Source organism: Pongo pygmaeus, chromosome 19 (genome assembly GCF_028885625.2).
Source record: "Pongo pygmaeus isolate AG05252 chromosome 19, NHGRI_mPonPyg2-v2.0_pri, whole genome shotgun sequence".
In the NCBI taxonomy this organism is placed as follows: Eukaryota; Metazoa; Chordata; class Mammalia; order Primates; family Hominidae; genus Pongo; species Pongo pygmaeus.
In genome coordinates, this window is record NC_072392.2 from 74,508,895 (window position 1) to 74,526,589 (window position 17,695).

General features: G+C 45.8%; 1 protein-coding gene across 1 annotated transcript; it reads right to left on the reverse strand.

Annotated features, from left to right (window-relative positions):
• Positions 1-6,223: 6,223 nt before the first annotated feature.
• KRT37 (keratin 37) lies at positions 6,224-10,264 on the reverse strand. Its single transcript, XM_054458257.1, has 7 exons — positions 9,711-10,264; positions 9,441-9,523; positions 8,457-8,613; positions 7,950-8,111; positions 7,746-7,871; positions 7,044-7,264; positions 6,224-6,663 (listed from the first exon to the last, which is right to left on the reverse strand). The coding sequence occupies exons 1-7, from the start codon at positions 10,200-10,202 to the stop codon at positions 6,555-6,557; spliced, it is 1,350 nt and encodes a 449-aa protein (XP_054314232.1). The 5' UTR covers positions 10,203-10,264; the 3' UTR covers positions 6,224-6,554.
• Between the last annotated feature and the right edge of the window lie 7,431 nt (positions 10,265-17,695).

Consider the following 17,695-nt stretch of genomic DNA (forward strand, 5'->3'; position numbering starts at 1 on the left):
CCAGCCAGCCACCAGTTGGTCCCATATACAGTCAATGAGACCCAGGGGGACCCTTCTCTGTAACTCTATACAGATGTGGGTGATATTCTCCAAGGCATGGTTTGCCTTGTCCTGGTGACTTACTCTAAATGTCTGATATTCCGGAACTCCTGTTATACCAAAGCCCTTCTCAAGGGAATGGGGGATGCAGAGATGAAAAGGAGAAATTTCCACCCTCAAAAAGCTGAGAGCAGAAAAAGAGTTCATGTAACTCAGTGGAGGGAGAAGTGACTGGGGCTTAGAGATATAGAGGCGCCATCAAAGACACTTTGTCTAGAACTTAAGATTGGGAAGACTTGGATGGGCAGGAAAGACGGGAGACAGTTTTCCAGAAAAAGAGGATGAACAGGCCAGGTGCAGTGGTTCACGCCTGCAATCCTAGCACTTTGGGAAGCCGAGGCAAGCGGATCATGAGATCAAGAGATCAAGACCATCCTGGCCAACATGGTGAAACCCCATCTCTCCTAAAAATACAAAAATTAGCTGGGTGTGGTGGCACGTGCCTGTAGTCCCAGATACTCAGGAGGTTGAGGCAGGAGAATTGCTTGAACCTGGGAGGTGGAGGTTGCCGTGAGCTGAGATCGCGCCACTGTGCTCCAGACTGGGTGACAAAAAAAAAAGAGGATGAACACAAGAAAACACTCAGAAGTAGAAGTGGGCTCAAGAGAACTGGGTACAACTTAAGAAATGCAACAGCCAACAACAGGCCTGTCCCAAGTACTGGACCCCCAAAGAAATGAGTTTGAATGACACAAAGTGTCAACCCAAAGAGCCAAATTGCATTTCTAAAGCCTCTAAGACTGAAGTTTGTACTCCTCTATGCTAAAAATATTGTCTGCTTCTATTTTCATAACATCTCCACCAGTGGTTGTCAAACTTTAACCAGCATCAGAATCACCCAGAGGGCTTGCAAAAATGTAGATTTTCAGACCCCATGCCACAGTTTCTGATTCAAGCGGTCTGGGGTCAGGCCAGGGAGTCTGCATTTCTAACAAGTTCCTACATGACACTGATACTGTTGGTCTGGGGACCACCCTTGGAAGACGGAACCACTGCTCCATAGCAATAGACAAGTTTTGTGGTGACTTCATCCTAGGTAAATGAAGCACCAGGTCACAAAACAGGATTTGATGAATTCAAGAGGAGCCAGTGTTTGGATTACTGTACTTCGAATCAGTTAGCATGCAGTTTTCTCCAACGTAGTAAGCTAGTTCTGTTTGTTTTCCTAGTTCGCTCTTCTTTGCTGAGGTTTGTTTTAGAAGGATATGTAGGATGAAGGAGAGAGGAGACAAGAAGGAAAATATGCACACTGTGTTGCTTATGCCTGTGGGAAAGAGGCCAGTCCACGTGAAAAACAATATTCATAAAGGACAGATAAAGGTCACATGAAGTAATATTTATTGACATCTATTATGTGCAGGGAACCAAGCTTGGCACTTGGTATACAATATTTTACTTAATTCTCTCTCACACACTCACAAATCTATATGCCCAAATTAGATAGACACCTACTATGTGCCACCTACTATGTTATTATTTGACCACCTACTATGTGCCACCAAGTATTATACCATATGCTTCCCATATAGTTGTGTCTTTTCATCCTTATAACCACACTACAAAGCAGTTACAAGTATCCCACTGTAGAGTAAAGAAAACAAAGCTCAGAGCAGTTAGGGATGTTGTCCGAACTCACCAAGTTGGAATGAAAGTATGGGCCTTGAAATGTCAGCCCAGGTCTGCCTGACCCTGAAGCCCCAGTTCTTTCTGCTCTGCCCAGTGACCCAGAAAGGGCCAGATAGTGGAGTCTGGACTGAACACCAGGCCAACACTCCTAGATGCCAGCTGTCCAACTGGATTTATTCAACAAATAGCTATGAAGTTCCTGCTCTGGGCCACACAACCTGCCTGAAGAACTAGAAACAGAACAGAGTCCTCTGGAGGTTTTTGAGCAGATGAAAGAGAGAATCAAAGGAGAAATTTTAGAAAATTAACCCAGTGCCTGTAAACCTAAAATAATTAAAAGGCTCAGGATCTGGTTAAAAGAGTTTTTTCAAGCATGGCATGTGAGAGCCGTCTTCTGGGGACACACAAACACCAAAGAATGGCAATCAGTACTCCCAGTGTGGGGGGAAAATGAAAATCATTTATATAGGCAAAAATAGAGGTGCTGAACAGAATTACGACGTTTTCCACACAAAGACTAATGTACAGATGTAAGATCTGATTGACTGCTATTGATTACACTCTCATGGGGTTGCTTAACATTCTATTGTAAAAAGGTAGCAGTCACAAGGACCTCCTTCTCCAATCTCATTTACTCTAGGTTTGAATATAGACAGGGCCTCCTTCTCCAATGTCATTTACTCTAGGTTTGAATATAGACAAGGGAGCCTGGTTACTATGCAACATGTCAACACACAAGTCAGGAAGCAACTGTCTTTGCAGGAGAGAAGAAAAACAGCTATATGGCATGACCCAGTTTCCAAGGCTTAATTTTTCACTTCAGCATAATAAATTTAGAAAGCCCTGACATTTCATTTTCTCTTTTTGTTTGTTTTTTTGTTTTGTTGTTGTTGTTGTTGTTTTAGATGGAGTCTCGCTCTGTCGCCCAGGCTGGAGTGCAGTGGCGTGATCTCAGCTCACTACAACCTCCGCCTCCTGGGTTCAAGCGATTCTCCTGCCTCAGCCTCCGGCGTAGTTGGGATTACAGGCACGTGCCACCATGCTCGGCTAATTTTGTATTTTTAGTAGAGATGAGGTTTCACCATGTTGGTCAGGCTAGTCTCGAACTCCTGGCCTCAGGTGATCCACCCGCCTCGGCCTCCCAAAGTGCTAGGATTACATGCGTGAACCACTGCGCCCAGCCTCATTTTCTTTTTTACATGCCCAGTATGTACCCTGGAGTGGGAACACTCCATCTCCATTTCGTATGCTCTCTAGCATGCAGTACAGTGCCTTGTACATAATATTTACTCAATAAATAGAACACAAAAGAGTGAAGGGCTGGTGGTGTGTGCAGAGCAAACCTGGCACAGAAGAGGGCAGGAGGAGGCTCTTACAAGAATCCAGGCAGGATGTGATGGAACCCAAAACCAACCACCAGCAGTGCTGATGCAAAGGAAGGCACAGAGGACATAGATGCTGCAAAAGGACTCTACAAGACAGGGCAAATTACTGTATATGGGGTCAAAGGAGGAAGATAAACCAAAAGTGGCCCCAAGGTCACCCCCAAGTTCCTAGGACAATTGTGTGCTTCAAGGGAGCTCAGAAGTCAAAGGAAATAGCTGGCTAGAGCGGGAGAAGCTGCATTCAAGTTTGGAAAGGATGAGTGTGAAATATAGCTACCTGGGACTGGCCACTAGGGGGTCAGAGGCAAAGGCCTGGGGCCAGGGCAGAGCAGCCTGGATCACTGAGAAACCCTCCTCCTCAGATGCTAAAACGTATTACACTTAGCAGGCAGGTAAAGCAGGTAAGCTTAGCCCAGGGGCTCATATTTGAATAGGAATGGTGATTCTAACTGGGAGAGTCTGTGTATCACCCCCAAGCCCCAGCGGGGAGGTGATGTTTGGAATATCTAAAACAGATGTCAGGGAAGCTATTTTAGTTAGAGGAAGTGTCATTTGAAAACAAGCATAACCTGTATTCGAAATGAGCTGTCTTTTAGTCATGATACGAGTTTGGTATTTACATTTTTGAAAGTTAAAACATTAAGTGAGAAGGCAAGGTATCTTTATATTCATTAAATGGGAAGGCATGGTTATGAAACACTGAATTAGGTAGAAAAAAGATAAATTAAAAATGGTTCACCAAGCTGAGCTCATGAAAATTATAAGTGGCCGTGAGAACAGATGAAATTGATTTTGTTTTTGGTCAGGAAGACAAAGAGAAGATGCTGGGGGGAAGGAGGGGAGGGTGGGGCACACACCATCAGCCTTAGCTATCACATATCATCGTCTACAAAAAAACTATCCAAATAAAAAATGCTCCTGTTCAGGAAAGTCCAGAAATTCACTTCAATCTTCTTGGCTTCCCAGTGTAGACAGTGGTGGGAGCAGGAGTGGGCCCTTCCCCAGAGCTCTCTCGGTGACTGCAGTGTCCACCCCAGCAGCCTGTAGCTGTTTACCCTTTCTCCTTTCCACTTTGCTGGAATTTGTGAGAAATGGCATTTGGTGTCAAACAATACGTAAGTGCATGGGCCTCATGAGCCACAACTGGTATTACCACGCGAAGGCTGGGAAGAAATATCACACATGAGCCCACAGGCAGTGCAGGATTGGTGAACTAAAGAGGGACGGGCTAAGCACTAGGTGGCTCAGAACCAGATGTGGCCCCCAGCCAAGGGAGCAGAACCCTCGGGGGAAAATAAGAGACACTTGGTTGCAATTATTGTGGCCAAAGCAAAGCCTATTGTGCCACATTCAGGGCTATATCCATCCAGTCGGTGAGAGTATGTGAGGCAGAGAGGCCAGGGACAGGCATAGAATGTCCAGGCGGGAGAATCACTTGCAAGAAAAGATGTCTGGGATTTGGTACCAGAGGGGGCCCTAAGCTCTCAGGCTAGAATAACGAATGTCAGTAAAACCCCAGGTCCAGGTGTCCTAACTGCACTGGTTACCCACCTGCCAGCCTCTAGCCTTCATTTTCTATGTAGCTGAGTGGCACCTCCTGTCACACCTAGCCATGGGACCTCATACGTAGAGCTTGTTAAGGGTGTGACCTGGCCAAGAAAGGTGGGGACAGGTCGGATCTCCACAACCCCATCACACTGAGAGTCAGGGAGGGTCATGGCCATTTCTTAAAACATGACTCTTGTGGGTTCCTCATTAGAAGAGCCCACCAAACAGTCTTGTCCTCTGACAGCCCAATGAATGCTTTTTTTTGGATTCAGTTAGGCTACTTGGAGTGAGAAACAGGCCTAATGACAACAGAAGATGGCTTTTATTACTGCATGTACGTGAACAAGGAATATGGCCAAACTTCCCAGACATCAACGTAGAATCTAGGGGCCCGATGCTGAGAGTGGGTTCTGCTACTATCTCTTCAGCTCCTTTTTCACTCTGGGAGGAAGAGACTGTACCTGCTGGTTCCTAGGGAGCCCCAATAAACCAATATCCACTGAACACCTTCTAGATGCCAGGAACATTAGATGCATTACCCCTCAACCACAGTGAGAGGGAAATACAACTATCCTACTTCCACAAAGAAGGAATAGGTCTCAAGAGAATGCAGCAACCTGGCCAACTTCACTCAGCAAGGTGGATTCAAATCCCACTTCAGAGTCACCAAGGTGGGATTTGAACCCAAGTTTCCCTGACCCTAGAGAAGATCCACCTCCACCACACTATGCCGCCATGAAGAAGGACCAGTTGTTTGTTGCTCTTTGCACCAGGGCACATGGACAAGCTGAGACCCAAGAGTTTCATTCTTCTGGACACACTTGGTGCTTGCCATAAACTGACTAGCATGGCGTGGGAGGCAGCAGCCTCTCCAGGCTGCTCCTCCACCTGCTTATAACTGCATCTGGCTGTGAACCACCTTGGCCACTGCCAAAGCCACATCCGAGAGGCAGGCAGGGACTTGGAGTGCTCTGATGGCAGCGGCAGCCCTCACCGCCAGCACCTCCAAGACAGCAGCAGAATAGACAGCAGAAACATCAGTGGCAGCATCTCTCTAGAGAAAACTAAAGCCTAGAAGTGACCCAGGACCAAGACCCCAGTCTCCAGTGCCCAATCTGGGCCTCTGCATTTGGGAGAGTGGGCGAGAATTCCATGGCTGTGTCAAAGGGGCCAACTGGAGTGAGAGGAAAAACTTGGCAACTTGGCTCAGGCAATTCTCAACACGACCTTCCTTTGACAAGATTAGAATGCTAAGTGATGTGATTTTGCTCTTGGACAAAATAACAAGAGGCTGAAGATGCCAAAAGCATGGTAGGGACATGTTAGCTCTGAGCTGTTCTGAAAGAATTCAAACTTGGCAACTGGCATCACTTCCTTCCACCAGTCTATAGGGATCCCTGGGAAAGGTGAATACACATCCAAGGTCAGGAAAGGACCTTCATCCAGAGGCCCCAGAGCACCCCAGGGAGCTCCTGGAAGCAAATGTCAGAGCCAGTGAGGACACAGGACCTGACGACCAGGACTCTCCGACATCTCACATACAACCAACACCGGGGGGACAGCACTTGGTGCAGGAAGGAGGTTTATTGACCATTTAATGCAGGGAACCCAGTTACATTTTAGGAGATTCTGAAACACTGGAATAGAACCAAAAGAACCAAGAAGAGACACCGGGAAAAATAATCGCTTTCATGGAAGATAATTACAACATTTTAGCAACAACAAAAAATACAGCTTAGAGGCATAGGCAGAGAGCCACTCCTTGGAAGTATCTGCTACTGGTTGATTTAGGGAAAATGCCTCAGTGAGTCTGGTCTTGAAGGAAGACTGAGCAAGGTGAGGGCACTCCTGACCCCAGTGCAACCAGCCTCAATCTCCTAACTCGGGCCTTCAGAATCATCTCCCTGTGCTGGCTCCATGGCCAGAGGGAGACCCACCGGTGACAGGGCCACAGCTTGGACAAGAAGTACAGGAGGCAGGCGTGGAACAGGGATTGCAGGGGAGTCTGCAGGGAGAGAAAGAAGAGTTACATTAAAAAGACGTCTCAGTGATTGATGGACAAGGGTAAGATCAGGGTGAAGGCTGGGCCTGCCACCAACAAGGCACGCAGACCAGAGAATCTATACCAACAGTTCTCTCATCTGTGTCTTTTCACATCCAGGAGTCCTTGGGGAAGACTTGGCTTAGGGACCTGGCTATCATTTAGAGAACATTTTCTCAATAATCCAGTCTGCACAGACCAGGAGAGGTTAATGAGTCAGTGAGCAAGAGAGCACAGGAAGGCTTGTTTGTTAAGATGATATCTTCTGCAAGCACTTCCATTACCTCTGAGGAATTGCCTGACAGTCATGTGTGTGGCTTAGGAATTGCCCAGATCACACGTACTTGCAGTCCTCACTCTCCAGAAGGTTCCGGTATGTGGCAATCTCGTTCTCCAACCGGGCCTTCACGTCCAGCAGCACCTGGTACTCCTGGTTCTGCCGCTCCAGGTCAGCCCGGATCTCGGACAACTGCTCTTCCAAGTTGCTGATGAGGCTCTGCATCTGGGCCAGCTCTGTGCCATAGCGGTCCTCGGCTTCACACAGGGAGTTCTGCAGACAGTCCTTCTGTAATGGGAAATAATGGGGTAAGAGATCCAGGTGCCCCAAAACTCAGCAGTGAAAATCATGACCAAACTCATCACACATAGGGCAAATTCCAAAATGTCATAGGACATTCTCAGAGCTCTGGAGGAATCACTGTCAACATGACCATGACTTGCCTCTCGTACACACAAATCTAACTTAAGAAACTGTCATGTTCATCCCTGTATCCCCAGTGCTTGACAAAAAGCAGGCACCTCGTAAAATCTTGTGGCATGAGTGCCTGAACTTCTGCACTGTGTTGTAAAGGAAGTGGACTTGATTTTCTGAAGAAACCATTTTCCTGGGTCACACTGAACTTGACAGCAAGACGTCTCCATCGGGTATAGAGGACCCCAGATCTTGACTTAATGTTGAAGGAACTGATCTGTGAGACTTTAACAGATGCTACTACCAGGACATGGCACGGGGCATTTGCAGTGCAGTGAGGGTGAAAGACACGTACCAAGGTGTGCTGGGCTTGGCGCTCCACCTCCAGGGCATTCACCGTGCATCTCAGCTCCAGGATCTCCGACTGGCAGCACTGCAGCTCCTCGGAGCAGGACATGGCCTGCAGGCTGATGCCTTCAGACTGCAGCACAGAGAAACACGGTCACCTCCCTGCCCAGATAGAGGCCAGATACTCCCTGGCTCTGTAACCCCTGCTCACCTGGGCTTGGAACCACTGTTCCACGTCCTGGTGGTTGGTCTCCAACATGGCCTCATACTGAGCCCGCATCTCCCCCAGCACCCTGTTCAGGTCAATGGTGGGCTCAATGTCCAACTCGATCCGGAGCTTCTCCCCCAGCTGACTCCTCAGAATCTTTACTTCCTGCAGAAATGAGGAAGGGACAGACAGCCTGCGTAAGGAGAGGGCCTTTGATGGAGCAGACAGCACCAGGACCCCGTCCCTGGCAAGCAGTAGGAGAAGAGTCCCACACATAAGCAAATGGGAAAATCTTGCCCAGAGTGCATTCGGGAGAGCCCACCTGGACACCTTCCTCATGCCCAAGGCAAGTCTGCACTTTCCACAGAGGCCCTCTGGACCCTCAGACCCACCTCAGCCCTCCATCCTGATACCAGCTGAGCCCAGGCAATGCTCTGAGATCCCCAGGGCTAGGGAGCTCCCCTGTCTGCCCAGCGCCCTCCCCAGGAGTTTGAGCGCCCAGGGCCACACCTGCTCATGGTTGCTCTTGAGGGAGAGCTGCTCCTCTTTCAGGGACTCCTGCTGGGCCTCCAGGTCGGCCTTGGCCAGGGTCGCGTCATCCAGGAGCTTCTGCGTCCCGCACTTGTCCGCCTCTACCAGCTGGCGCAGGGAGCGCTCACTCTCCAGCCTTCCGTCACAGGAGGTACAGGGTCAAAAAGAATGCCCCAAGAGCCCCTCTTGGCTGCCCTGGCTTCGTACCTCCCACACCACCTTGGATCCTCATTTGTTCACGTGGGCAGTATACACTATGCTCAACCCTGCAGCGACAGAGTTTGTACTCAGGACATTATGCCCATTGACCAGATGGAAGACTGAGGCTCAGAAACAAAACATGAGTTGTTCAGAATTCTATGCCCAGTTAATAGTAAATGCACGGACTTATCCTAAGTGTTCTGACTTCAAATGCAGCATTTATTCTACCATAATAGGAGTCATTTGGCCAGGAAAAAGAATGGCTAAGAATAAGCCTCTGGACCTTCAGTTTGCTGCTTTTCCTCTTGGGTTCATTACTTCTCATTGTTTTCCTGCTTTTCCCCTTCATTCAAACACAACTCTACCTACCAAGGAGCTTCAATGACAATTCCTCCAGCTGACGGATTTGGCCAAGAGTCAATAAGTCTAGCAACAGCCTATGCATTGACAGTTTATTTTTGTGATGACTCAGTTTTACTTCTGATTGAAAAGCAAAATCCTCTCATCTTCTAGATATGGGAGAAAATGACATAGGTTCTAACCAATATATACTATAGCCCTTCTTTTTCTTTTAATGCTTATATTCACTTTCCTCCTATATAATGACCATTTCTAGCAATAGGCTAATTTAAGGTGTGGAGAGAAATATTCTTCTAGTCAAAAACTGTTTTTGAACACCTACAACATAGGCTGAGTAATGGGGCGGGCCCTTGGAAATACAGCAGGAGAGAAGTCACACTGACCCTCCTCAGCCTGACTTACTTGATCCTAAAGTCATCAGCAGCCAGCTTGGCATTGTCAATTTGTACAATCAGCCTGGCATTCTCAGCCTTGCTGCACAGTATCTGAGGAAAATGGAAAGACAGTTCACACACAAAGCACCATACTCTAAGCTCCCACTCCACGTGTGGTATTTACGCTCATGTCCAAGAGAAACCAAGAACCCAAAGCTCTCTGGACCTTATGCAGACTCCTCCTGCGAAGGCTTCTGCCTTCTCAGACCCAGCATGCCCAGGCGATCCCACACCTCACCTTCTGCTGGAGCTCCTCGATGGTACGGAAGTAGGACAGGTAGTCGGGGCACACGGTGGACTCGTGGCACTTGCTCCTCTCGAGGAGTGTGGTCTCCAGCTCTGCATTCTCCTGCTCCAGCTGGCGCACCTTCTCCAGGTAGTTGGCCAGGCGGTCATTCAGGAACTGCATGGTCTCCTTCTCATGGCCATTCAGGGTGTTTTTGCCAGACGCCCCACAGATTCCGATGTTGCCGGGAATGTGACAGGTCCCTGGCAAGGGACAAGCAGCATGACAGGTCGGGGGCAGACAGAGGCTGGGACGGCCCAGGGGAGTCGACCCCACACGGACTCGGTTGGCATGTGCCACGTTGGCCAAGAGGCACATGGAGGCAGCATTGGCCTCTGCCTCGGGCTGGCACCCAACATCGATAGGAGAGACAGGGGCGTTTCTTGCTCCAGGAGCCATGGTGCAACCCAGAGGGCATGAGGAGCTGCTGTAGAAGGAGGTCATGGTGTAGGGCTGAGGCTGTACAGGAGCTTCAGATCAGCTGGGAAGGCTGAGCTACTGAAACTGAAGCCTCCTCCCAACCCTTTTATACCCCATCCTGGGCGGGTGTTGGCTCCAGTTCTTTGACCTCCTGCCTTGATTATCTACCTGTTGTGGTGCCATCATCCTGTTACTCAGCTGCTGAGTTTACCATGAAAAGTTCCTCAGCTCATTAAAGCAATGTTGACAAATCTGAGATGCCTCTTGGCTTTTTGATATCAGGTTGGCTGTTGGTGGGAAGTCAGAGATTCATTGTTTCTGCTCAACAAACACCAGCAGTTGATTCAGGCCCCAAATGCTCTCTCTGGACTATGGTCTCTGTGGATGTGGTCACAATGAAGGCTCAAATCTTTCCGTCAGTAATTTGTGTAGCAGGAGACACTGAGAACCAATGGGACCCAGTGGCTCTTTCGCCTGTGCAAGACTTAATCAGCCTTTCCTTTGAAGAGAAAATATCAGTTTATAAAACCAATGCATCTACTGATATTTGATGATTGAGGCACCTTTTTTTCTTTCTTCTTTCACATTGCATACTCCCTTGAGAAGCAATAAAACATCTGGACGCATTGGCGCTAATTACGTTTGGTTGACAAGTCAGAATCAGCTATTCATTTGTTCATTTGTTCATTGGTTCAGCATGTTTCTTGAATATCCCCCATAACTCAGGCAGTGTGCTGGTTCCTGGACAGGCAATGTTCCCTGTTCATCAGGAGTAAACAATGCCTCTGAAATCTCTGGGTGTTCTACACAAACTTGAATGAGAACCACAGATCAACAAGAGTTACTGAAAGACAGGGGCTCTATAGTTCTGGCCAAGGAAGTATCTAGAAAGAAACTACTAACAAAAATCTTATTTGATCCAGGAAACGGAGATTGGGCACAGAGCTCAAGCAGTATTCAAACAAAAGTTCCAGAACTAACATTGATTGAGTACTTAGGTGTGCTAGGCATTCTACTGTGTTCTTTCCTATCTAACCCTTACCACCTATGAGGTGGTTACTCATTGCCTCAAGGTACAGATGAGAAAACTAGAGTGAAGTACATTTGTACATTTTCTGATTGACAGTTTGTGAACTGGCAAAGGCTTGATTCAGCCTCATGTCTGCTAGGCCCATTCTCTTTTCACTTCACCATGGCCCCCAGTGAGAACAACTGTGTCATTGCCCCATCAGTGCTGGACCTAAGGGGAGGGCAAGAAGGGGCTTAGTTACTGGACGAGAAATTGTGGTGAAAAGAAAATTACTGAAGGTCTTTGTGTTCCAGCAAACGAAAAGATTTAAATACTACGGCAGTGAGGACAAGAAAATGCACATTAAAAAGTTAAACTAGGCCGGGCGCGGTGGCTCACACCTGTAATCCCTGCACTTTGGGAGGCCAAGACGAGCGGAACACCTGAGGTCAGGAGTTCGAGACCAGCATGACCAACATGGAGAAACTTGGTCTCTACTAAAAATACAAAATTAGCCGGGCATGGTGGTACATGCCTGTAATCCCAGCTACTCAGGAGGCTGAGGCAGGAGAATTGCTTGAACCCGGGAGGCAGAGGTTTCCGTGAGCCAAGATTGTGCCATTGCACTCCAGCCTGAGCAACAAGAGTGAAACTTTGTCTCAAAAAAGAAAAAAAAGTTACACTAGTTTGTAACATATGCATCATTTAAGACAGGGTGCGTTCTGAGAAATGCCTCTTTAGGAGATTTCTTCATTGTGGAAACATTATAGGGTGAACTCACACAAACCTAGAAGGTAGAGCCTACTACACACCTAGACTGTATAGTACAGCGTATAGCGCCTGGCTACAAACCTGTACAGCATGTTGCTGTACTGAGTATCATAGGCAACTGTTATTAACACAATAGCATTTGTGTATCTAAACATATAAAAGGTAATGCATTGCACTACAACATTATAACCACCTCCACATCACTAGAGACCAGGAATTTTCAGCATCATTATAATCTTGTGGGACCACCGCCCATATATGTGGTCTGTCGTTGACAGAAACATTCTGACTGTATATCCCAAATCCCAGAGATTTCCAGTAGAGCTGGAAAACAAGTCAACTAATGGGGGTGTGGCCAGGAGTCATCCCTCCCAAGTGGTAGAGGGAAACCAGAAGGACCATGGGACAAGCTCTAAAAGAGTATAAATAACCTCTTTAAAAAAAAAGAAAAAATCCCAATTAGTGGGAAAGTAAATGGCTGATACTAGTAGCAAAACCTTAAGTCTTTGAAATTGACATACTGGAAATGAGCCATTATTAAGATTTTAAATGAAAATAATAGGATTTAGACATAAAATAGGAAGCAAAATACAGTAAACAGAAATAGTGTAGCCAAATATGCATCAAATATGCATTCCCTTCAGCTACACTTTTTTCCCCTGAAATACAAGTTTTAGAAAATCTTAGAAGAGGGGTGGGCGCAGGTCTTAATGCTGGGAAGCAACAACTTTGGGGTTGAATTTACTTGAATGGATTACAAATTGTATTGTTACACAGCTAAAAAAACTTTATGTATGAAAAATGATAATAGTCTTACACACTGAGTACAAATAATACTTAAAAGCATGTGAAGATGTGAGCATCTGTGATGTTACTTATAAAAAAAAAGTTTAGGTTTTTTTCCATAAGTTATTGGAGTACAGGTGGTATTTTTTCCATAAGTGGTGGGGTTTTTTTCCATAAGTATTGGGGCGCAGGTGGGTTACATGAGTAAGTTCTTTGGTGGTGATTTGTGAGATTTTGGTGCACCCATCAGCCAAGCAGTATACACTGCATCCTATTTGTAGTCTTTTATCCCTCACCCGCTCCCTTCCCCCCAAGTCCCCAAAGTCCATTGTATCATTCTTATGCCTTTGTATCCTCATAGCTTAGCTCCCACATGTCAGTGACAATATATGATATTTGGTTTTCCATTCCTGAGTTACTTCACTTAGAATAATAGTCTCCAATCTCATCCAGGTCACTACAAATGCCATTAATTCATCCTTTTTATGGCTGAGTAGTATTTCATCATATATATGTACCACAGTTTCTTTTTTTTCTTTCTTTTTTTTTTTTTTTTTTTTGAGATAGAGCTTCACTCTTGTAACCCAGGTTGGAGTGCAGTGGCACCATCTCGGCTCACTGCAACCTCCACCTCCCAGGTTCGAGAGATTCTCCTGCCTCAGCTTCCCGAGTAGCTGGGATTATAGGTGCTGCCACCATGCCCAGCTAATTTTTGTATTTTTAGTAGAGAAGGTGTTTCGCCATGTTGGCCAGGCTGGTCTTGAACTCCTGACCTCAGGTGATCACCCGCCTTGGCCTCCCAAAGTGCTGGGATTACAGGTGTGAGCCACTGTGCCCAGCCCACAGTTTCTTTATCCACTCACTGATGGATGGGCATTTGGGTTGGTTCTGCGATTTTGCAGTTGTGAATTGTGCTGCTACAAATGTGTGTGTGCAAGTATCTTTTTAGCATAATGACTTCTTTTCCTCTGAGTAGATACCCAGTAGTGGGATTGCTGGATCAAATGGTAGTTCTACTTTTAGTTCTTTAAGGAATCTCCACACTGTTTTCCGTAGTGGCTGTACTAGTTTACATTCCCACCAGCAGTGTAGAAGTGTTCCCTGATCACCACATCCACGCCAACATCTATTGTTTTTTGATTTTTTTGATTATGGCCATTCTTGCAGGAGCAAGATCGTATCACATTGTGATTTTGATTTGCATTTTCCTGATCATTAGTGATGTTGAGCATTTTTTTTTAAAGTTTATATACGTATCTTTTGAAGTATTGAAAGGAAACTAGTACTTTATATTCTTTATCATATCATGTTTTGTAATTGTTGAATATGTTCCTGTTTATTTTTCTCTGTCCTGTTGTGTAGCCTTAAGAAGTATTTCAAAAAAAAAAACATATCTGAATGTATAAAGTAAGAGTAAATGCCCTAAAAGGTGTGATGCCGCATTATATATAAAACTGTGTGCATATATTTTTAAAGAGCATAAATACATCTTTGCTCTGAGAAAAAGTTGAACACGCACCCCCATGAAAACCACAAGGGAGTCAGGGGATGAGGGTGTTGATGAAACCTGGGCTCTTGGAATTCTCTCAAGGAGAAATAAGGGGTCTGGAATTCTTCCCAAGAGGAAAACCCACTGTGGGTCAGCTGTGGCTCCAGCGGCCCTGAGATCAGCCATGACTCATTCTTTACTGGGGCAATCCTTAGAGGGCCTCTCCCTGCCAGACCATCCCTCAGAGGCCTCTGGGTGCAATCTGCATTTTCCATCTTCAAAGATCCCTTTGTTCCTATCTTCCGCCTCAACACATAGCATCACTATAATCCAGAGAATTGAAGCATTAAAATTGTTCCCTTTGATTTGCTAAATAGGAACCCTCTCTTGACCCTATCCTCTGGCAAGATTTTATCCCATTGGCTAAAATCATGGTTCCTTTCGTCTCAGAACATATGACACTTGTTAATTCTTAAGCATCACAGCTGAAGCTTTGCATCCTTTGCGTCCTGACACACCTCCCCAAAGCTTGGGCTCTGCATGGTCCATTTTGCATAATGACATAGACACTGCCTAGTCCTTTGTAAAGCAGAGGGCTCTTCTGATTTTCTTTGGTCTCAAAGGAACGGGCAGTAGGTGGAAGGCTTGAGGCAGGTGGCTGGGATGTACTCAGCTGTGTAGGTGGGAAGGAGCCCATCCTTGACATCGCAGATGAACAGATGAGCCTCCTCTTAATCCTTTTTTTTTTTTTTTTTTTTTTTTTTTTGAGAGAGAGTCTCCCCCTATCACCCAGGCTGCAGTGTAATGCAATGGCACGATCTCGGCTCACTACAACCTCCACCTCCTGGGTTCAAACGATTCTCCTGCCTCAGCCTCCTTAGTAGCTGGGATTACAGGCACCTGCCACCACACCCAGCTAATTTTTGTATTTTTAGTAGAGACGGGGTTTCACCATGTTGGCCAGGCTGGTCTTGAACTCCTGACCTCATGATCCACCCACCTCAGCCTCCCAAAGTGGTGGGATTACAGGCGTGAGCCACCGTGCTCGGCCCTCTTGCTCCTCTTTAAAAAGAGTTTCTAGCCCCTGAAAACAAACATATATGCCAAGTTGCATGAAGGGAAGTATCAGAGATGAAGACAGAAGAGAGAGGTAGTCCTGCAGCCCTCCTTCCTTCACAGGGGCCACCTCTTCTCTCTTCAGGAGTAAAAGATTTTGAGCTGTAATCTGTCTTCAGGCAGAGGGGAAACACTGGGTTCAGAAGAGCATCACTTGGTGCCACAGTGCAGACGCATCTCTGAGTCTGACCATTCTGACACATCTCTGAGTGAGACAAAAGCAGAGGCACTGGGCGGCCCACAGGGTGTGAGTCCATCTGCAACCACCTGCTCCAGCTGCAGAGGAAAAATTCTGAAGACACCTAAGGAAACAGGGGCTGCCCACACACCGCATCCTGATGTGAATTATGCCAAGAAAACATCTGCAAACCACGACCAGCGGGCTGTACTGATACCAGGGTGCCTACAAGGCTCTCAGACTTGCTGAGTGAAAACAGAGTCTGAGGAAGGATACCCCGAAACACATTTATCATTTCAAAAGTCCACCTCAGCAGGCTTTGAAAAAAAAAAAGTCACCATTTTCTTTTCTATTAAATAGGATTTTATTTTTATTATTATTATTATTATTATTATTATACTTTAAGCTTTAGGGTGCATGTGCACAATGTGAAGGTTAGTTACATATGTATACATGGGTCATGCTGGTGTGCTGCACCCATTAACTCGTCATTTAGCATTAGGCATATCTCCTAATGCTATCCCTCCCCCCTCCCCCCACCCCACAATAGTCCCCAGAGTGTGATGTTCCCCTTCCTGTGTCCATGTGTTCTCATTGTTCAATTCCCATCTATGAGTGAGAACATGCAGTGTTTGGTTTTTTGTCCTTGCGATAGTTTACTGAGAATCATGATTTCCAGTTTCATCCATGTCCCTACAAAGGACATGAACTCATCATTTTTTATGGCTGCATAGTATTCCATGGTGTATATGTGCCACATTTTCTTAATCCAGTCTATCATTGTTGGACATTTGGCTTGGTTCCAAGTCTTTGCTATTGTGAATAGTGCCACAATAAACATACGTGTGCATGTGTCTTTATAGCAGCATGATTTATAGTCCTTTGGGTATATACCCTGTAATGGGATGGCTGGGTCAAATGGTATTTCTAGTTCTAGATCCCTGAGGAATCGCCACACTGACTTCCACAATGGTTGAACTAGTTTACAGTCCCACCAACAGTGTAAAAGTGTTCCTATTTCTCCACATCCTCTCCAGCACCTGTTGTTTTCTGACTTTTTAATGATTGCCATTCTAACTGGTGTGAGATGGTATCTCATTGTGGTTTTGATTTGCATTTCTCTGATGGCCAGTGATGATGAGCATTTTTTCATGTGTCTTTTGGCTGCATAAATGTCTTCTTTTGAGAAGTATTTGTTCATATCCTTTTTTATTATTATTATACTTTAAGGATTTTAAAATCTAGTTACTTGGGAAATTTTGGTTTGATTTTAAGTATTTTTTAAATTATTATTCTGCTTTATTCTTTTTTTTTTTTTTTTTAGATGGAGTTTTGCTCTTGTTGCCCAGGCTGGAGAGCAGTGGTCTGATCTTGGCTCACTGCAACCTCTGCCTTCTGGATTCAAGAGATTCTCCTGCCTCCACCTCCTGAATAGCCGGGATTACAGGCGTATGCCACCACGCCCAGCTAATTTTTTGTATTTTTAGCAGAGATGGAGTTTCACCATGTTAGCCAGGCCGGTCTCCAACTCTTGACCTCAGGTGATCCACCCACCTCGGCCTCCCAAAGTGCTGGGATTACAGGAGTGAGCCACAGCGCCCTGCCTAGTTTGCCTTATTCTTATCCCAGGTCTTAAGGTCATCAGAGACTAAATACTGAAAAAGTTATCTTCATTGCCCCTCCCCCACTTTGTTCCCTGATCCTAGAGTTTCTTTACCTACATGCTAAGGCAGGACATTTCCCCTTATTTACCTCATACCAAGACCTATTACAAAATCCTTTAATGCAGCATAGTAGAGGTTTAAGACAATGAATTTTGGATCCAGCCTGCCTGGGTTCAGACTCTGGTTCTACCACTTATTAGCTATGTGAACTTGGGCTGGTGACTTGACCTCTCTGTGCCTCAAATTCTGCTTATGCACAATGGAGTGACAATAGCACCTAGCTAATGGATTTAAGTTTTAAAAAAAATCATACCTGTAAATCACATAAAATAGTGTCTAGCACAGAGTACATGGTAAGCACTAAATGAGTGTTGTGTTTTCTAATGGATTTTACTGGTGTGTTTACATGCTTACACCATTCATAATTCAAAAATGCTTAATAAATTACTTATCTTTTACTTATTTAAGTTAGCAAAGACCAGAAGTTTAGTCTTACTAAAAAGC

Excerpts from the sequence above, each read along its gene's own strand:
- KRT37 (XM_054458257.1), bottom strand. The coding sequence starts at position 10,202 with ATGACCTCCTTCTACAGCAGCTCCTCATGCCCTCTGGGTTGCACCATG. Across the intron at positions 8,614-9,440 it reads GCTGATGACTTTAGGATCAA|GCTGGAGAGTGAGCGCTCCC; the intron begins GTAAGTCAGGCT and ends CTGTGACGGAAG. Across the intron at positions 6,664-7,043 it reads CTGGAGAGTGAGGACTGCAA|ACTCCCCTGCAATCCCTGTT; the intron begins GTACGTGTGATC and ends CTCTCCCTGCAG.